Source organism: Pelophylax lessonae, assembly GCF_965119305.1.
Source record: "Pelophylax lessonae genome assembly, chromosome: 11".
NCBI lineage: Eukaryota > Metazoa > Chordata > Amphibia > Anura > Ranidae > Pelophylax > Pelophylax lessonae.
This window is the reverse complement of record NC_138778.1, coordinates 89,336,557-89,358,255: the sequence shown is the minus strand read 5'-3', so window position 1 is coordinate 89,358,255 and position 21,699 is coordinate 89,336,557. Positions and strand designations below refer to the sequence as shown.

Genomic DNA, 21,699 nt, shown 5'->3' with positions numbered 1-21,699 from the left:
TGATCAACGCGAGGAAGTCTTCCTCGGGGAAGGTCTATTACCGTACTTGGAAGGCCTATTTTGCCTGGTGTGAGTCCAGGGGGTGTTTCCCCTCGCACATACTCCGTGTCTAGGGTGTTGTCCTTCCTTCAAACGGGTGTTGACCAGCGTTTGGCGCTGGCTACGATCAAGGGTCATGTCTCTGCGCTGGCCGTTCTTTTTCAACGTCCTGTGGCGTCTAACTCCTTGGTTGGCACATTTGTTCAAGGGGTGCGGCATCTGGTCTCTCCTAGGAGGGAACCTCTGCCTCCTTGGGACTTGAATCTTGTTCTATCCGTGTTACAACATGCTCCTTTTTGAACAGATCGGGAGGATCTCGTTGTCTATGTTGTCCAAGAAGGTCGCCTTTTTGGTGGCGATCACTTTGGCTCGCGGAGTGTCGGAGCTGGCAGCTTTGTCCTGCAGGTCTCCGTATTTGGTCATTCACTTGGATAAGGTGGTCTTGCGACCTAACCCTTCCTTTCTTCCGAAGAGGATTTCGGAATTTCACCTCAATGAGGACATTATCTTGCCTTCGCTCTGCGCGAAGCCTAAACATCCGAAGGAGGTGGATTTGCACTCCTTGGATGTTGTTCGGGCGATTAGGGTTTACCTAAAATCGACTGAATCTTTTCGCAAGTCGGATTCTTTGTTTGAAATGGATCAGACAGACCATTGAACAGGCTTATGCTCTGAAGGGGAAAGTTCCCCCCATGCCTGTGAAGGCGCACTCTACCAGATCTCTGAGTACGTCTTGGGCCTGTCATCGTCGGGCCTCTGTGGCCCAGGTGTGTAAGGCGGCGACTTGGTCGTCCGTTCACATCTTCTCAAAAGTTCTACAAGGTGGATGTTCAGGCATCGGCAGATGCTTCCTTTGGCCGCAAGGTTCTTAGTGCGGCAGTTCCTTGGGGTCCATTGTTTTTAGACCCTTGGCTGTTTGGGATATGTTTTTTTATCCCTAGGTTGTTTGTTTTTTCCTGGGTTGTTGCTCCTGTTGAGCAAGTTTTTTTCATGCTGCCCAGCTGGTTTCCTTCCCTTGGTAAGGTTCCTTTCTCTGATGTGGAGACTGCGTTGCCTTAGGCGCGGCTGCGTTTCCCACCCCTCATGTTTGCACTGCTTTGGGACGTCCCCATTGTGACGAATATGAAGAGGCGGCGACTGTCGGAGGACGTAAGAGAAAACGGAATTTTTGTAAAATCTTACCTGTAAAATTCCTTTCTCTGAGTCCTCCGACAGTCGCCGCCCCCGCCCCTCTTTTGGGGTTTGTTATGTACCCTACTGCTATTCTACTGAAACTGAGGTATGGATACAGGAAGTAGGAGGGTATTGACTGAGGGGACCACCCCCTGGGGGTGGGATATGTTAAAAGCTTTAATATTGACATATTCTGTTGCCTAGCTACTCCTACGGAGCAAAGTCAAATACCCCATTGTGACGAATATGAAGAGGCGGCGACTGTCGGAGGACTCAGAGAAAGGAATTTTACAGGTAAGATTTTACAAAAATTCAGTTTTTCCTCAAAATTTTACTAAAAATACTCCATAATTACAACCTGAAAAAAGTTTGTTTGAAATATTTGCAAATTTATTAAAAATAGAAAATGAAAAAATTACATGTTCCTAACTATTCGCAGGACCTCTCAGGCTCCATCAGGTTATAAGGGGACCATATTGGTGCACAGCCATTTTCAGATCTCTCAAGAGATGTTCAATTGAGTTCAAGTTTGGGCTCTGGCTGAGCCACTCACTGACATTCATAGAGTTGTCCTGTAGCAACTCCTTTGTTATCTTGGACGTGTGCTTAGGGTCGTTGTCCTATTGGAAGATGAACCTCCGCCCCAGACTTAGGTCCAGAGCGCTCTGGAGCAGGTTTTCATTAACCACTTAAGCCCCGGAAGATTTTACCCCCTTCCTGACCAGGGTTTTTTTTGCGAGTTTTTACTGCGTGAATTTAATGGACAATTGCGCGGTCGTGCGATGCTGTACCTAAACGAATTTGACGTCCTTTTTTTCCAACAAACAGAGCTTTCTTTTGGTGGTATTTTATCACCTGTGCGATTTTTACTTTTTGCGCTATAAACAAAAAAGAGAGTAAGTTTTACAAAAATAAAAAATTTTCACATTTTTTTATATGAAATTCCCCCAAAAAAATGTAAAAATCAAAATTTTTTTAACATGCTACATATGTTTGGTAACAAAAATCCCAAAAAGTGTATTTTGATTGGTTTGCGCAAAAGTTATTGCGTTTACTAAGGGAAAGATTTCTGTAATTTTTGTTGTTTTTTTTTAACGCGTAATGGCGGCGATCTGCGATTTTTTTTTTTGCGGTACTGCGACATTGCGGCGGACAGATCGGACCCTTGACTGACATTTTTGACACTTTTGGGGTTACCAGTGACATTACTGCAGTAATCAGTGCTATACATATGCACTGTTACTGCAAAATGACACTGGCAGGGAAGAGGTTAACTTTATTGGGGAGGGAGGGGTTAAGTGTGTCCCTAGAGGCGTGCTTTTACTGTGATTGGCTGTGGCTACTAGTGTAGGAACAGTGATCAACGGTCCTACATAGTAGAACCGTATGATCACTGTTTCTACACAGGGGAGAATGACAGGCGGCTTGTTTACATCAGCCGCCTGACTTTCTCCCTCTGCACCGACAATCGGCGAGTGACCGGCAGACATCGGGTCCGCCGGTCACACGCACTGACTTCCCTGTGAACGAGCCGCGGTGGGCGCGCGCCTCCGCGGGCACGCGCTCGCCCGCTATTGGCTCACAAGGAAGTGACAGGCAAGTGACCTAGATGTACGTCACTCTGCCTGGCCGGTCTGACCGTGTCAGTAAATAGTCGTGCGGCGGTCGGCAACCGGTTAAGGATGTCTCTGTACATTGCTGCTTTCATCTTTCCCTCGATCCTAAGTAGCCTCCCAGTTCCTGCTGCTGAAAAACATCCCCACAGCATGATACTGCCAGCACCATGCTTCACTGAAAGGATGGTATTGGCCAGGTGATGAGTGGTGCCTGGTTTCCTCCAGACATGACGCTTGCAGTTCAAGCCGAAAGAGTTCAATCTTTGTTTCATCAGACCAGAGAATTGTGAGTGACCATCGGGTTCTTGGTCACCTCCTTGACTAAGGCCCTTCTCCCCCGATCGCTCAGTTTGGCTGGGCGGCCCGCACTAGGAAGAGTCCTGGTAGTTCCTAACTTCTTAAATTTAGGGATGATGGAGGCCACTGTGCTGATTGGGACCTTCAATGCTGCAGAAATGTTTCTGTACCCTTCGCCAGATCTCCGTCTTGATACTATCCTGTCTCTGATAATTCCTTGGACTTCATGGCTTGGTTTGTGCTCTGGCATGCACGGTTAACTGTTGGACCTTATATACACAGGTGTGCACCTTTCCAAATCATGTCCAATTAACTGAATTTATCACAGGTGGACTCCAAGTTGTAGAAACATCTCAAGGATGATCAGTGGAAACAGGATGCACCTGAGCTCAGTTTTGAGTGTCATGGCAAAGGCTGTGACTACTTATGTACAAGTGATTTTTTTTTTTCATTATTTTTAAAAATTTGCAAAGATTTCACACAAACTTCTTTCAAACTGTCATTATGGTGTATTGTAGAATTTTGAGGAAAATAATGAATTGAATCCATTTAGGAACAAGGCTGTAACATACCAAAATGTGGAAAAAGTGAAGGGCTGTGGATACTTTCCTGATGCACTGTATATTATATATTTGCAATAATAGAAGATTTCTCCCCAGTAGGAAAGATCCTCTTTTTCCTAAGGCTCAGTCTTGACGATCTGAGGTCAAGTCTATGCACTTTTCATTCCTTTTCAGAGATCATTGGCTTCTCACTCTGGTGAGGATCTTTTGTGCACTGGGTCTCTCATATGGTTTTCCCAGGCCAGTCCTCTTTTACTCTGTACCCTTTTTTTGTCTGCTATATGGACAAGGCCTTACCTGCTGGTAAGCAGCTGGTAAGCCTGGGGTATGCACTTGGATGAAGAGTGTTGTTCACTTGGCCTGGATCACTGTTAGTTTAAAATTTAATTCAATCTAATTAAAATTCAAAATTAGTTTATGGACTTTTGCACTGAACACTTTTCTACTTACAAGGATTTTCCTTTTGGACTGTTTGCTACGAGTGTGCACGTATTCATTTTTGATTTATTTCTTTAAGCACTGCATGTATGTCACTTATATGTTTTAATTCATTTGATGACTTTTGGTCATTTATATATATATTAATACATTTGCACTTTATTTGGATAGCGCAGCACAATTTTGGCTATACTGGTCACTATTTTTATGTGGATGTTTAGGGAGTGCGGCTGTCACTGAGAAATCATTTTCACCATTTTACTCTGACACTTAGCCTAGGTTCACTCCGGTGCGTGCGGAACATCGCATGTGACTCACAATGTCTGTGCAGTGTGATTTGAACCATATATTTTGTAAAGTTTAAATCGCACCAAAATGGTGCACGACCCTTTTTTTAACCCTGCAACTTAATCGCATTGCATGGGTGGTAACACCCCTACAATACAATTCTTACAGTCGCACTGTGTTTTGCAATCTGTTCTGGGGTGTCGTTAATCTAACATTGGTACCTGCAGCAGAACGCATGGACCTCATGGGATTGGTATGCAATGGGGGGAAATGCAGCAAATCTTGTGCGTTTCCCACATTGCATCAGTGTGAACCAGGGCTTAGCGCAACTATTGTCTGATGTATTGTTCTTTATTACACAGGTATTCCTTTATTTGACACACTTCCTACCTTTTCTCCTCATTATGAGCTGGTAACCCAGTTTGAACTGGCTAAAGATAAGGAGCCTGCACCTCTGAATCACAATATGCGCTTCTATGCAGTAAGTATTTCTAAATATTCCTCCCTAAAGTGTTTGTTTCCTTTTTCTTTTTTTTTTTTTTCTTTTTTTTGGCGGGGTTAGTGGAGGTAGGAACCCGCTTTTAGATACACTGTTACTTTGCTTATTCAGAGTTCACTCTCCAACAAGGTATACTAATTAATCAGTGCTGCCTTGCCATCTCCCTGCGCTAGTGCTTTAATGGAATGGGGAAGCATGTGAGCTCCACCATGTGACATTGCTTGGGCCTGAGCAGCCAATCCCAAGGCCTAAACACTGTCATGTGGGAGGCTTGTGTCATTAGTGGAGTCACCCCACCTAGGTAAGCCTCCACATCCTAGGTTATTCAGGGTAGGAACCTGCACATACCTTGATGGGGAAGTGGGTTTTTTGGGGGGGGGGGGGTGGCATTATCACTTTACCCTAAAAGTGCAGATAACCACGTCTCCTTGATGAACAAGCAATGAAAGAAAAACATTGGCTGCCATAACTAGACCTCTTGAGAATGCTAGTTGCCTGGCTTTCATCTGTTTCAGTATTTACAGCAAGTGATACAGAAACTAACATAAGTACCTGAATCTCTGTTTTAAGCTCTCTTGCCTTGCAATGCGATGTTGAACATGGATACAGGAAAGAGAGTCAATGAATGACAATTTCAGTGGGCTGCTGTTTCTTTATTGACCAGTTGTAGTTTGGGGTGGGCCCTGGACAAGGGGTCATTGTTCAAAATAAACCTTACCTGGGGTCTAGCACAACATGATATGAGATGATCATATTTTTGGCTGCTTCTTGGAGAATCATTTATACCTCCTAGTGAGAGTCCTCTACTTTGAAGTGGCTGAGAAGCTGTATCAGTTCCATCTCGTGACCAAAGATGGTAGCAACATCATGTTCGGAGGATGGAGACTTGGAAGCAGTACCAGTGGATCACACCCCAACTGACAATGGCAAGGGTACTCCAAGGTATCTCAACATGTCAGGTTGCACTGACAAAACAGTGGAGGCAAAAACAGACAACATATCACACAAGACTTGTACAAACTGTGAATTATGGAGACAAAGACGAGAATTAGCAATATGGAGAGCCAGCTAGATCCTTTGCAGCACATCTGGAAAGAACATCAACTTCAAATTTAATCTGTGCAGAAAAAAAAAAGGGGACATAAAGGACAGGTTGTGCAGGGGCATGTTTTTTTTCCGCCTGGAATAGGTAAAAGGTTTAGACTGCCAGATTTCTTGAATCCCACCTCTTTGCCACATAGGGCAGGGAGTTGTTCTCCCACTTTTGCATTGAAAGGGCCCATTGCCTGACATTGAGAGCTTCACTACTGCCTATCACCTCCAGCACTTTCCTTGCTAAAATGCGAAACTTCATAAACGTTATCTCATCCATAGCCCTGCAAGAGAGACTCGGGCAATATTGGATACTAAAATGCCCGTATCTTGGATTTTGTACCCTTTTTATTGGGCCTTCCTATGCTTTACCCTACTCTGTGATCATAAAGACATTAGACCATTTTTCACATTAAAGTGGAGTTCCACCCATTTTAGTAACCTTAGATGTATGTAATCCCCTTTAAAACTACTTTTACCAATTGAAACTTTTTTTTTTTTGCTAGGAAATACCTTATTTTCTTCTTTATTCATCCTCTCCTCACTTCCGGGTCTGGCCGCCGATCGGCGATTACGTCTTTCGGCGATTCGCAAGGGCTGCTGGGATGTATCTCATGAGATGAAATCTCGCATTATTACACAGGTGTCCTGAGCTGTACTGTATGTATTGGATTGAGGCCGTGCTCTGCCCCGCCTCCTCTCAGTAAGCTCAGTGAGGATATAATGCTTTCAGTCCTTGCTCACTGAGAGGGGGCGGAGCGGAGCACGGACTCCAATACATCCGAGTACAGCTCACTGAGAGGAGGCGGGGCGAATCCCGGCCTCAACCCGATACATACGAGTACAGCTCAGGACTCCTGTGTAATAATGCGAGATTTCATCCCATGAGATACATCCCAGCAGCCCTTGTGAATCGCCGAATGTGGTAATCGCCGATCGCCAGCCGGACCCGGAAGTGAGGAGAGGATGAATAAAGAAGAAAAGAAGGTATTTCCTAGCAAAAAAAAAAAGTTTCCATTGGTAAAAGTAGTTTTAAAGGGGATTACATACATATATGTAATCCAAGTTGTTAAAAATGGGTGGAACTCCACTTTAATAATTACAAGCTACATAATACATATAATATTTTTTATTATATAGCATCTGTATTGACCAGAATACTAAACTGGTTATATCATGGTCGAGCAAAACAGTGGGTAGCTATTGAACAGCAAATAACATCTGTCCCCTCTTTTCTGTGGACCGTGCCTTTGACCCAGTCTCTATTAAGAGTTTGGGATCTGACTGTTTGAAAGCTGGGTATCTCCTCAATACCAGGCCCACTTACCCTGATTATGGGCAACTCAGAATTTCCGCTGGGTCTGTGGTTGGATAGGTTCCTACGATGGACACCTTCAGCCCCTTCCCGATTTAAACAAGATCTTACGCCTAAAGGACTTTAAGCCTACAATACTACAATAATGACTACAGAGTGTAACTATCCAGGCCGGTGGTTTCATTACTTTCAGCTTCAACATTTTTATATACATCTACAGTATTTAAAAGGGGCTCACTTCATAGGGACTTAACTCTATTTGAGTCTCTCTGTAGCGGGCATACAGAGTGCTCTCGCATTATCCCTACGATATATTATATACTACTATCCCATGCATTTCCTCTTTGCCCAAATTACACCAGAGATTAGGAGAGAGAACAGGGCCATCTGATCACTGCAGAAGAATGGAAGAAATCTTTCTTTCTAACTTTCAACTCTCTCAATTTATATACAAGAGAAGAACTTTAAAATACTAAATAGGTGGTATAGATGCACTGTGAGGCTGCACAGATTATCCTCGATTTACCCTGAAAAGGATTGGCAATGCGGAGGAGACGTAGGCACTTTAATCCACATGTGGTGGAACTGCCCCTGGATGATATCATTTTGGGAGCCTGTGTTCCAAATTTGCTCCCTTGTTACTGGCAAGCCTCATCAGAAATCTCTGTAGGTAGCTTTACTTTCTCTTATCCTGGCTCCTTGCAAGAGGCTAAAAAGGGGCTGCTTCCTTTTCTCCTCTCCGCAGCACGAATACTTATACCTAGACATTGGAGTTCTCAAGCTGCTCCCACTATAAAAGAGTGGGTAGCCGAAATTAATTTATTTAAAGAGAATGGAGGAAGTAACAGTGAGTATATACAGGAATGCTACACCCAAGTATATGACTGTGTGGTCACTTTGGATTGAGCTCTCGAGTTCTGACATCCTGCGATCCTTTTTGTGAATAGCATTGAGCTTGGTCTGGATCTAAATTGGCGGTTTGGCATAATCTTTTTCTATTTATTTTTTTATCTTTTTTTTTTTTTTATCTTTTTTTGTTTAGTTTATTTTTTTTTTTTTTTCACTTTTCTGGGCAGTTACTTTGTCCATGAGAAACACGGGATAGCACGGTTTAGATGCTTTGGATGAACAGTTATAAAAAAAAAAATTATTAGCCTTTTTTATTTTTTGCTTGTAAGAATTGTTTTGAAGGATCAACACAATTCCTGTTATAATAATACAATCATATATGGGATTATGTGGTTCCCAGCTATGTGTAAGTGTAACTCTTACAAAATATTTAATAAAAGTGATATTAAAAAAAAAAAAAAAAAAAAAAAAGAATTTCAAGCTATACTACTAAAGTTTTGTAGCTTCCCTCTCATCGATGACGGCTTTGCAGCAATTTTTCACCCTACTAGTCCTTTTGTTTAGTAATGATTCCAGTTTACCACTTACAGCTTGACTATCCTTTAGACTATCCTGTTTGTCATCCCCAAGCAGAGATCATATTTTTTTTCCAGCTCAGTTCTGGACTCTAACTTCAATTTTTCTTTTTTTTATTGTTGTAGTAATTTGGCATATGTTCCTACATGCTTTGGAAGCCTAGATACAGTCAGGTCCATAAATATTGGGACATCGACACAATTCTAATCTTTTTGGCTCTTTACACCACCACAATTGATTTGAAATGAAACAAACAAGATGTGCTTTAACTGCAGACTTTCAGTTTTTTTTTTTTTTAACAAGATTTTATAAAATTTTCAACAAATGAAATAGTAACGGTACATATGCAAAGATGGTTTAAACAATCCCCAATACTAGGAGCAAGGAATCTAGTAGATATAACGTCCAAGAAATTGGGCATAGGTTGGGGGGGGGGGGGGGTAGTGAAGACAGAAGGAGAACACAAACATAGCACCCTCAATGATAAGTAGTGAATTGTTGAAGAAAGATACAGGTTTCGTGATCGTTCCCACTTGCTGAATTGGATGCTGACCATTTCCAGAAGGAGTAAACGGGGGGATGCTTGAAGGCAATGTGAGAGGGCAATTATAGAGTAAAGTAAAGTGGGCCTACGGACAGTCAAAGGTGTGAGTTCATACTGGGATAGCTTGTCTACCTATTGCCTTGTGCTGTGGTGTCGAAATAGTCTGCAGAATAGTCGTAGGTCTTCCTGATGAGCTTGATCCAAGAGATGGCTCAGTGGCCAATTGGCATGTGGCAAGACTGTAGAGGTCCGATATTACAGAATGAGTGTTTTAAGTGCACGATGAATGCAGGTATGTGGACCATTTGCGGTCAAACTTAACCGGATTTATGGGGTTGGTATTTTTGATCTCCAGGGCTTCCCTGTCATGAAGTTGTTGTAGGCCCAATTTCACATCCTTGAGAGATGGAGGAGAGGAATGTATCCATTTAGCTAGAATGGCTCTCCTGGCTATCATGTAGCATGTGACCAACCAAGCTTTGTTAGTTGTGATGATGCGACATTGCTCTTTAGAGCTTTTATTGAGTAGCACATCAAAGTTCCAAAAAAGGAGCTGGTAAGGGTCCCCATGGGGGGGTGAAGCCCATGAGGGAGGCTACATAGGATTCCACTGTAGTCCAAAAGGTGAGAATTGAAGGGCAGAAGCATAGTCTATGTGCAAGAGACGGTTTGGGTGTTGCACAGAGTGGGCAGCAAGTAGAAGGAAATTGTGGACTATTGCGAGGGTATGGAACGTACAGTGCCTTGCGAAAGTATTCGGCCCCCTTGAACTTTGCGCCCTTTTGCCACATTTCAGGCTTCAAACATAAAGATATAAAACTGTAATTTTTTGTGAAGAATCAACAACAAGTGGGACACAGTCATGAAGTGGAATGAAATTTATTGGATATTTCAAACTTTGTTAACAAATAAAAAACTGAAAAATTGGGTGTGCAAATTATTCAGCCCCTTTACTTTCAGTGCAGCAAACTCTCTCCAGAAGTTCAGTGAGGATCTCTGAATGATCCAATGTTGACCTACATAACTTATGATGTTAAATAGAATCCACCTGTGTGTAATCAAGTCTCCGTATAAATGCACCTGCACTGTGATAGTCTCAGAGGTCTGTTTAAAGTGCAGAGAGCATCATGAAGAACAAGGAACACACCAGGCAGGTCCAAGATACTGTTGTGGAGAAGTTTAAAGCCGGATTTGGATACAAAAAGATTTCCCAAGCTTTAAACATCCCAAGGAGCACTGTGCAAGCGATAATATTGAAATGGAAGGAGTATCAGACCACTGCAAATCTACGAAGACCTGGCCGTCCCTCTAAACTTTCAGCTCATACAAGGAGAAGACTGATCAGAGATGCAGCCAAGAGGCCCATGATCACTCTGGATGAACTGCAGAGATCTACAGCTGAGGTGGGAAACTCTGTCCATAGGACAACAATCAGTCGTATACTGCACAAATCTGGCCTTTATGGAAGAGTGGCAAGAAGAAAGACATTTCTTAAAGATATCCATAAAAAGTGTCGTTTAAAGTTTGCCACAAGCCACCTGGGAGACACACCAAACATGTGGAAGAAGGTGCTGTGGTCCGAATAAACCAAAATCGAACTTTTTGGCAACAATGCAAAATGTTATCTTTCACGTAAAAATTGATGGGAAGATGGATGGAGCCAAATACAGGACCATTCTGGAAGAAAACCTGATGGAGTCTGCAAAAGACCTGAGACTGGGACAGAGATTTGTCTTCCAACAAGACAATGATCCAAAACATAAAGCAAAATCTACGATGAAATGGTTCACAAATAAACATATCCAGGTGTTAGAATGGCCAAGTCAAAGTCCAGACCTGAATCCAATCAAGAATCTGTGGAAAGAAATGAAAACTGCTCTCCATCCAACCTCACTGAGCTTGAGCTGTTTTGCAAGGAGGAATGGGCAAAAATTTCAGTCTCTCGATGTGCAAAACTGATAGAGACATACCCCAAGTGACTTACAGCTGTAATCGCAGCAAAAGGGGGCTGAATAATTTTGCACGCCCAATTTTTCAGTTTTTTATTTGTTAAAAAAGTTTGAAATATCCAATAAATTTCATTCCACCTCATGATTGTGTCCAACTTGTTGTTGATTCTTCACAAAAAAAATAGTTTTATATCTTTGTTTGAAGCCTGAAATGTGGCAAAAGTTCGCAAAGTTCAAGGGGGTCTGAATACTTTCGCAAAGCACTGTAGCTGCGATGCATTATTTTGTATTGTTGTTCCCTCCAGAACTCGTTAGTGATGAATTTATGGATGGTTAGATATCCAGTTAGTGCCAGGTCGCGTGCATTTGGGTTTGGAAAGTCTTTGTCCCAAGGGGTGGAAGAGAAAGGAGATTTGCAGTTTGAGGGAAGGGCCAGCAGTCTTCGGTAGATGTCCGAAATCTTGTGGAGATTTGGCTCCAGAAGTGTATTTATCATCGTCCGTTTGAAACGAGTCAGTCTCGTTGGACAGGTCTTAGCAGCAAAGCTAATAGCTTGTAGAATGCCTAGGGTATGCCCCTTGGGTAACTGGAAGTGAACCAACACATGAGATACATTTAAAGGTTTGCTTGAATCAGGATCAAACAGTTGGGCAAAGTGGTGAATACCCAGAGCAGGCCATTCATTGAATGGGAGGTGTTGCAGTGCTTGTGGAAATAGGGGGTAACCTCGCATGGGCAAATGAGGCGTCATCGTAGGTGAGGCCTGCAGCTTCCAAGGAGCTCTCCCCAGGTAATATTAGTGTCCCTGAGTAGGATGTTTTCCCTAAGATGGGCTGGGAGATCCCTGTGGGCACAGTGTAACAGAGCCGCAAAATCATAAGGGGTGGCTAATCGGCATTCCAGGTGAGAATTAGAATATCTAGAAGTTTTGCCAATCCAGTCAAGCCCCACTCTAGGTATGCATGCAAGGTTGTAAAGACGGGCGTTCGGAAGGGCCACTCCACCCTCCCTCTTCGGCAGAAACAGTTTTTGTAGAGCAATACGTGGCTTTCTGCTTTGCCAAATAAAGGCGGTGATTGCTTTGTTTAGCCGTTGAATGTCTTTATGTTTAATCAACAGCGGTATAGTTTGAAGTGGGTATAGCAGTTTGGGAAAGCCAACCATCTTGTATAGATGACATCTGCCAAAGAGGAAGAGCTGAAGGTCTGCCCAGGTCTCCAATGCGGTAATTATTTTAGTAATGGTGAGGGGAATGTTGAGGTAATTGACGACGGTGTTCGGCCGATTTTAATTCCCAAGTATGTAATAGATTCTTTAGCTATAGTGAAAAGTGGTGTAGAAGGCCAAGGATTGGGCGCAGCGTGTCGAAGGGGTAAGATTTCCCTTTTAGAGAAATTAATAGGCGGAATTCTTCAAATATATTATGTATCTGTTCTACGTCCCTAGACTGTGCAGAAGTGAAAATAAGTATATCATCTGCGAAGAGTGCGATGCGTAAATCATAATTGCAGACAGGCATGCCGTGTAAGTTTGGATGGTTTAAGATAAGTCAGACTAAGGGTTCCAGGGTGAGATTGAATAGGAGGGGAGACGACGGGCATCCCTGTCTAGTGCCCCGTTGGAGTGTAAATGGGGTTATGTGGCCATTAGCTACTATGTTTGCTGATGGTTTAGTATACATTGCTTTGATAAGGTGGACAAAGGGGCCTCTAAATCCAAAACTTTCCAAGACCAGAAGGCCTTTTCCGCATCAAGGGAGATAATTGTCATGTCAGCGGTTCGGCATTGTTGGGACATTTCCAGGGCCGCAAGTACTTTTCTTATTATGGCTGTAGCAGATCTGCCTGATGTGAAGCCCGCCTGGGCAGGATGGATCAGTGTTGGCATAATGGGAGCTAGTCAGCTACGATTTTGGAGAGGATCTTACCGTCTAAGTTCAGGAGAGATATGGGGCGGTAGGAACCTGGCTCAGTAGGGTCTTTCCCTGGCTTTGGAATCAGTTTGACATGGACCTAGAGGCCAGTTGGGAAGTAGGAGTGACCATCAAGGATATGTTGGTAGAGTGTCTGGAGGGCTGGGGCTATGATGTCCGCTGAGGCTTTGTAGAGTCAGAGGTGAACCCGTCCGGTCCCGGGGCTTTCCCTGGGGTTAAATGTACGATGGTGGTTTTGATTTCCTCAAAATTCAATCAGAAATTGGGGCATTAAGTGAAGAAAGTAGGATGGTCGTCTACGGTGGGCAGAGACCTTTTCCAACCAGGAGGTGGCGGCATTCACGTCGTGGTGCTCGGCGCTGTAGAGATCGGTATAAAAGCGTGCAAGAATATCCGCAATTTCTGTCGGGGATGTTGTTATTGAACCCTTATAATTTTTTAGCGCTGCAATGTGTGTAGGGGTGAAGGGGCCTTTACAAAGTTTAGCCAGCAATTTGCCCGGCTTATTGCCGAAATTTGTGGTATTTCTGGTCCTGGATATTAGAGTATGTTCTTTCCTGCGCAACCGCCCAAGTGTCAAAAGCTAGTTTTGCTTCCTGCCAGGCTTGTCTATTGGAATGGGTGTTCAACTGCGATAGCATCAATTGGGCCTCTCGCAGCTTTGCACTGGCTTTTGTATATGCCTTCCTGATGGCTTTTTTTGCGGCCGGCAGCGTAGGAGAGAATTTGACCCCTCAGCACAGCTTTCCCCGTTTCCCAAAAATGTTTTGGATCCGAGGCATGGGATGCATTTGTAGCGGAGAATTCCTGCCATGTGTCTCGTATTATTGTGGTTGTTTGGGGGTCCTGAGTCAGGAAGGACCGGAATCTCCAGCCGCTCGCTGATGCTTTAGGAGAAAGGTCCAAAAGCCAGAGCGAGACGGGAGCATGATCAGAAATCGCAAGATCGTGCACACTAGAGTCAGTTATCATAGACTGTAACAGGGTATTGGTGAAAAAGTAGTCTATGCGTGACTTTGGTTTTGGACTCTATTTGTGTCCGGAGGTCAGTTTTACTGCCAAAAACCGTCCGTCTTTGTCCGGGTGTGAGGAAGTGACCGTACAAGGAAGGTTTTTATGTATGAGAATCAGTACGCCGGCCTTGACTTTAATGGCCGGAGAACCCAGTACCTGGCTTACCCAAAGTTTTCGCATTCTAACAAAGTCTTGGTCAGGGAGGTGCGTCTCTTGTAATAAGGCTATGTCGGCCTTTAACCATTTCAGGTGACAGAGAATTGCCATGCGTTTATTTGGGTAACAAAGAACCTTCACGTTCCAAGATATTAGTTTAATCATTTGTGTGGGTTGATAAATGGTATGATAGCAGCTAAGGGGTTCCTAAGGGTAAGCATGTGTATGAACCTGTCGCAAGGGGGCCATTGTAGTGTTTCTAGAGGGAAATAGGCTTCATGGTGGTACGGGGTGGCGGAGGAGGGGTGAAGTGTACAATCAAAACAACAAAATAAAGTTCAAGAACATGGCACTTGCGTGCCCATGGGAGCAAGTACTTCACTTCTTCCCACATGTGAATAACCGCCTACTATGGCGCTACCGGGAAGAGACGATACAAAACCCGAGTGGTGTGTCCGCTCCCCCACTTACGTTTAGGCGGTTCTAGTCAGGATTGATAAATAATCGTGGCTAGGTCGGCGTAGGTGACTTTTTTCCCGCTTGTGGGTGGGTCAGTCAAACCGTGGCAGCGTCCTAGTAGTATATGCATGGAACTGAAAGAGGCAAAACAGAGATATTATCATAACAGTAAAGAAGGATAACCGGGGAGAGTGGCGCACAGCTAGTAGAATTTAAAGCATTTTAACACAATCTATAATGACCATAATGATTGTGGTCGTTGGTCTGAGTAGAGGCCTGCCAGCAGTAGAGGCCTAGTAAGGGATAAGAAGAGGAACTCCACTGCAGGCCTCCAAAAAAATAGAAGAAAAACTAGATTGTGACAAGGTGCCGCAGCAATCGGTATCACATTTGCAGAAGTTGAGATGAATCTAAAGTTCAAGCAGGTTTGGACTTCCCAGAAAGATCCGTTAGACGTAGCTTTTTAGCAGGGTCTTTGCGGGGGCTCCTTTGGTCCCTGGGGTGCGCTTGACGATTAGAAGATGGCGGGGACGGCTGAGATATCCATGGGCAAGCGGAGGTGAGAGTTGAGGTAGTCCCAGGCTTCCTGTGGATGGGTGAATGAGTTGGTTTGTCCTGAGGGATCAGTGAATCGCAGTGTAGCTGGGTATGCCAGAGTGAATTTATTGCCCTGTTGGTATAGGGTTTTACATACAGGTTGTAGAGCTTCGAGGCGTCTGGAGACCTCTTGCGAATAATCCGCAAACATCAGCAGCTTGTGTCCGTCAAACTGTAGTGATTTCTCTTACGTCCTCCGACAGTCGCCGCCTCTTCATATTCGTCACATATGGGGGTATTAGACTTTGCTCCGGAGGAGTAGCTAGGCAACAGAATATGTTAACATTAAAGCTTTTAACATATCCCACCCTCAAGGGGTGGTCCCCTCAGTCAATACCCTCCTACTTCCTGCAACCATATCTCAGTTTTAATGTCTAGCTTGTCAGGAGTGGCTGGCTCTCTCTGTGCTGGGGCTTTGTGCCCCAGACTCTTTCTTCTTTTTTGATTTTTTGTTTGAGTTTTCTCTCCACCTTTACTTAGCTGTTCTTTTTGTCAGCATTAGTTAGTTCTTCGGATGAAGAGGATCATGCGGGCTGGGTCTCGGTCTGATCCCCCTGGTCGCAGGTCGTGGGTCAGTGGCTTCCCAGCCTGCCATCGAGCGTTCAGCCAGGTAACGCTCCTGGCACAGTGAACGACCCATCCCTGTTCGGTGCAGGGATGATTGGTGAGGTGGCTACCTCACTGGATGCTGTGCGGTTTCTTAACCCCCATTCTGTGCGTCTTGTATGCGACTCTCCCTGCCTCATGTGCAGCGGCTTGTTCGCCTGTGCGGGTCCCCCACGCCACTGTGAGGTAAGTGTATTTATGTGGGGACCTGTCTGTCTGGGGGGGTGTCAGTCTGGGACTGTGTAACCTGCCTCTATTCACACTGTTTGTCTCCCTATCTCTCGGCTGCATGCTGTGGGCTGCAAGGGGGGGGGGGGGGAGCTGTGTGACACTGTGTGTGTCAGCCTTGTCAGTGTGAGAAGCTGTGTGCTGTGGGGCATGTTTTGTGGCATGTTTGGGCATTATACAGCGATCGCTGCGGCAATCTGACATGTTTTTTTATATACAGACATGTGTGCATTACTGTACTGTGGAGCGGCGTTTCGGCGCCAAACGGCGCCATTTTGCCTACACTCGCTCCGGCCGCATGTTCTACATGCATGGCGGCCATTTTCTTGTAGCCTCCCATAGGCTTTCATAGAGCGCCCTGGCAGCATCACTTCCTCTTCTCCAGGAATGCCGATCGAGGCAGCAGCAGCGGCGAGGGTCTCCTCAGGTTATATCCTTCCTATCCATTGCCTGTGTCAGTTTTATTGTCCCTGTGGGGGTCTCATTGTGCTTGTGTGTGGTGCGGTGGGCTGCGCTCGCCGCGCTTGTTAAAGGGGCAGTTAACCCTTTATTATCCGGCATTTGTTATAGGGGCAATGGATTCTCAGGAGGGCAAATTTCCTACCGCCTTGGTGGAAAGCCAGGGGACCGCTGTTTCCCCCCCAGGGGGGGATTTAGCCACTATTGTGGCTGGCCTTGCTGCTCAGGTGCAGATGCTGGTGGCTGCTCAATCTACTAAAAGACCCAGAGTTGCTCTTTCCTCTGATTCTGAGGGTGAAGGTGATGGGGTTGTTATGGCGGGGGCCTCCTTATCGGGGTCCCACTCCTCCCTGGATCTAGTGGGGTCTGAGGTGGAGGCTGAAGTTGAAGGGGTTGATAATTCTCCCCCTGGCTCGCCTGAAGAGCTTGCAATCATGGATGAATTGATTGCTTCCATAAAACAAACGCTGCGTTTGCAGGATGAAGTGTGTCCCCCCGCTGCCTTGGCGGCTTATGGGACGCAGAGAAAACGCAGGACGCCGCAGGTTTTTCCCTGCAATGATGATTTTCAGCGCGCTGTTAAGGAACAATGGCGCAATCTACGCAAACCTTTTGCTGTACCAAGTAGGTTCAAGCTGCGTTATCCTTTCTCGCCTTTCACTGATGAAAGGTGGTGTGTGCCACCCCCGGTGGATCATGCAATTGCGGTTTTAAACAAATCCACTGCGATCCCTGCAGAGGATTCCCCTGTGTTCCGTGATGCCACGGATAGGAGATTGGAGTCTCTTGCCCGTCATACTTATTCTGTTACGGGTTCTATGCTTAAGGCTCTGTTTGCCTCTCTCATGGCGGCCCAGGCGGTCGCAAGTTGGACGCAGATGCTTAGGCGCGTCCTAGTGGCCGATTCGGCCTCGCCGGCGACCCTGGATATGGTGGATCAAATCCAGCAGGGTGTCATGTATCTGTGTGATGCGGACTTGGACCTAGTCCCGTTGGCTGCACGTGTGCACAGCGTGGCGGTGTTGTCTCGCCGCCTGGTTTGGTTGAAATGTTGGTCGGTGGACCAGTCTTCACGTAAGACCTTAGCCAATCTGCCTCATGATGGGTCTCGCCTTTTTGGGGAGTCCTTGGATGTGTTGATTAAGGGGATCACCGGAGGTAAGAGCACTCTCTTGCCCCATTTCCCCAAGGCTAAGGGGGCTTCTGGGAAGAAGCATGCTAATTTTCGGCCCCCTCAGGGGTCCTTTCGTGCCTTTCGGTCGCACTACAAGGGCAAACCGTTCAAAGGTCAAGGCTCTCAGAAGAAGCCCTGGTCTGGAAAACAGAAGTCCGGTCAATCCGGATCCGCAGCCCATAACAGTGCGGCCTGAAGGGGCGCCCTCACCCAGTTTTGGGGTGGGGGGACGTTTGCTCGGTTTTCTTCAGCCCTGGTTGACCCGCGTGCGGGACAGATGGGTTCAGGAGATCATTCAATCTGGTTACAAGATCGAGTTTCTCTCTCGGCCGGAGAGCAGATTTTTTCCCTCAAATCTTCAACTGTCTCCAGAGCGTTTACGGGACCTGCACCTGGCGGTGCGGGACCTGAGGGCTCAGGGAGTGGTAGTTCCGGTGCCTCATCGGGACAGGTTTCGGGGGTTTTATTCCAATCTGTTCACCGTGCCCAGAAAGGAGGGCAAGGTTCGTCCAATTCATGACTTGAAGGCTCTGAACCGCTCTGTGCGGGTTCGCAAGTTCCGCATGGAATCCCTGCGGTCGGTGGTGGCTGCCCTGGTTCCGGGGGAATTCATGGCCTCCATCGATTTGAAGGATGCGTATCTTCACATCCCCATTTTCGAGGGTCACCAGAGGTTCCTTCGATTTGCCATTGCAGAGGATCACTACCAGTTCGTGGCGTTGCCTTTTGGTCTCGCCTCGGCCCTGCGGGTCTTCACCAAGGTGCTTGCACCGGTTCTGGCATTATTGAGGGCCCAGGGCATTTCTGTCCTGGGGTATCTGGACGACATTCTGGTTCGGTCTGCGACCAGCCAGGGTCTGGAGAAGGACCTGTCTGTCACGATGCAAACTCTGCAGGAGTTTGGTTGGACGATAAATTTTCCAAAGTCGACACTGAGTCCGTCGGTTCGTCTTCCCTACCTGGGAATGATTCTGGACTCGGTGCAGGCGAAGGTCTTCCTGCCGGAAGACAAACTCAGAACTCTTCAGGAGGAAGTAAGGTCCCTCAGGGACGTTCCGCACTCGTCTCTGCGGACGTGCATGAGATGTCTGGGATTGATGGTCTCGGCCTTCGAGGCGATTCCCTTCGCCCAGTTTCACACGCGGGGTCTCCAAGCGGAGATCCTGTCCATGTGGGACGGGCGACCTCAAGCTCTGGATCTTCATATCTCGTTGAGTCATCGCACCAGAAGAGACCTTCTGTGGTGGCTCCAGTCCCCGATGGTGTCCGGGGGCAAGTCGTTTCGTCCTATCTCGTGGACGGTGATCACCACGGATGCCAGCCTGTCAGGCTGGGGTGGTGTTCTGGGCGTTCTGTCCGCCCAGGGAACTTGGTCGGAGGGGGAGTCTTCCCTTCCGATCAACATTCTGGAATTGCGTGCGATAAATCTCTGTCTTCATCGCTGGACGGACCGGCTGCAGGGCTGCCCGGTTCGGGTGCAGACGGACAATGCCACGGCGGTGGCCTACATCAACCACCAAGGGGGCACCAGGAGTGCCCGAGCGGCTCGAGAAGTGGCCGACATTCTGTCTTGGGCCGAGACTCATGTCCCGGCGATAACGGCGGTTCACATTCCGGGGGTGGAGAACTGGCAGGCGGACTATCTGAGTCGCCAGACCCTGGATCAGGGGGAATGGTCTCTCCACCCGGCTGTCTTCCAGATGTTGTGCGTGAAGTGGGGTCTTCCAGATGTGGACCTGTTCGCGTCTCGTCTCAACAACAAGGTGAGAAGGTTCGTGGCAAGGACACGCGACCCTCGGGCAGACGCGTCGGACGCGTTAGTGGCCCCGTGGCATCAGTACAGGCTGATGTACGCGTTTCCACCGATTCAGTTGCTGTCCAGGTTCCTTCGCAGGTTACACTCGGAATGCAGCACGGTGATTCTTGTGGCACCGGACTGGCCTCGCCGGTCCTGGTACGCAGACCTCGTGAATCTGGCGGTCGACGCCCCGTGGCGTCTGCCTCTTCGAGACGATCTCCTGTCTCAAGGACCGATATACCATCCTGCTTTACAGTCTCTGGCTTTGACGGCCTGGCTGTTGAGACTGAGGTCCTGAAGGAGAAGGGTCTCTCCCCAGAGGTCGTTCATACTTTGATCAACGCGAGGAAGTCTTCCTCGGGGAAGGTTTATTACCGTACTTGGAAGGCCTATTTTGCCTGGTGTGAGTCCAGGGGGTTTTCATCCCGCACGTACTCGGTTTCCCGAGTGCTGTCCTTCCTTCAAACGGGTGTCGATCAGCGTTTGGCGCTGGCTACGATAAAGGGTCAGGTGTCTGCGCTGGCCGTTCTGTTTCAACGTCCCGTGGCTTCCAACTCCTTGGTTGGCACTTTTGTTCAGGGTGTGCGGCATCTGGTTCCTCCTAGGAGGGATCCTTTGCCCCCTTGGGACTTGAATCTCGTTCTGTCTGTGTTGCAACTTGCTCCTTTTGAACAGATCAGGGAGATCTCGTTGTCTATGTTGTCCAAAAAGGTCGCCTTTTTGGTGGCGATCACTTCGGCTCGCAGAGTGTCGGAGCTGGCAGCTTTGTCCTGCAAGTCTCCGTATCTGGTTGTTCATTTGGATAAGGTGGTCTTGCGACCTAATCCTTTTCTTCCGAAACGAGTTTCGGAATTCCATCTTAATGAGGATATTGTCTTGCCTTCGCTGTGCGCGAAGCCTAAACATCCAAAGGAGGTGAGATTACATTCTCTGGATGTTGTTCGGGCGATAAGGGTTTACCTTAAATCGACTGTGTCTTTTCGAAAGATGGACTCCTTGTTTGTTCTTCCAGAGGGTCCTCGGAAGGGCATGGCGGCGTCGGCCTCTACCATCGCCAAATGGATCAGGCAGACCACTGAACAGGCCTATGCCTTGCAGGGGAAGGTTCCCCCTGTGCCTGTGAAGGCGCACTCTACTAGATATCTGAGTACGTCTTGGGCCTGTCGTTATGGGGCTTCTGTAGCCCAGGTGTGTAAGGCGGCGACTTGGTCGACCGTGCACACTTTCACAAAATTCTACAAAGTAGATGTTCAGGCATCGGCGGATGCTTCCTTTGGCCGCAAGGTTCTTAGTGCGGCAATTCCCTAGGGTCCCTTGTTGGGGACCTCTGGCTGTTGGGATAAGTTTTTTATCCCCTGGTTATTTGTCTTTTCCTGGGTTGTTGCTCCTGTTGAGCAATTATTTTTCCTGTAGCCCAGCTGGTTTCCTTCCTTTGGTAAGGTTCCTTTCTTTGATGCGGAGACTGCGTTGCCTTTCGGCGCGGATGCGTTTCCCACCCCTCATGTTTGCACTGCTTTGGGACGTCCCCATATGTGACGAATATGAAGAGGCGGCGACTGTCGGAGGACGTAAGAGAAAACGGAATTTTTGTAAAATCTTACCTGTAAAATTCCTTTCTCTGAGTCCTCCGACAGTCGCCGCCCCCGCCCCTCTTTTGGGGTTTGGTTGTATACTCTACTGCTATTCCACTAAAACTGAGATATGGTTGCAGGAAGTAGGAGGGTATTGACTGAGGGGACCACCCCTTGAGGGTGGGATATGTTAAAAGCTTTAATGTTAACATATTCTGTTGCCTAGCTACTCCTTCGGAGCAAAGTCTAATACCCCCATATGTGACGAATATGAAGAGGCGGCGACTGTCGGAGGACTCAGAGAAAGGAATTTTACAGGTAAGATTTTACAAAAATTCCGTTTTTGAGTTGCGATAGGACTTCAGCAGGTTATTTCTGTATTTCTGTGCATGTAGTTTAAGTATTTTACTATCACCGGGCGAGGGGTGCACCGTTCATGAGATGGTGGGCCTACCCGGTGTGCGCG

At 46.7% G+C, this 21,699-nt stretch overlaps 1 protein-coding gene across 1 annotated transcript in view; it reads left to right on the top strand.

The window, feature by feature from the left end:
- MED1 (mediator complex subunit 1) overlaps positions 1-21,699 on the top strand; it is a 255,618-nt gene that overhangs the window by 140,082 nt on the left and 93,837 nt on the right. The window contains exon 13 of the mRNA XM_082272995.1: positions 4,777-4,895. Coding sequence (XP_082129121.1) covers positions 4,777-4,895 — 119 coding nt within the window. The remainder of the gene's footprint in view (positions 1-4,776; positions 4,896-21,699) is intronic.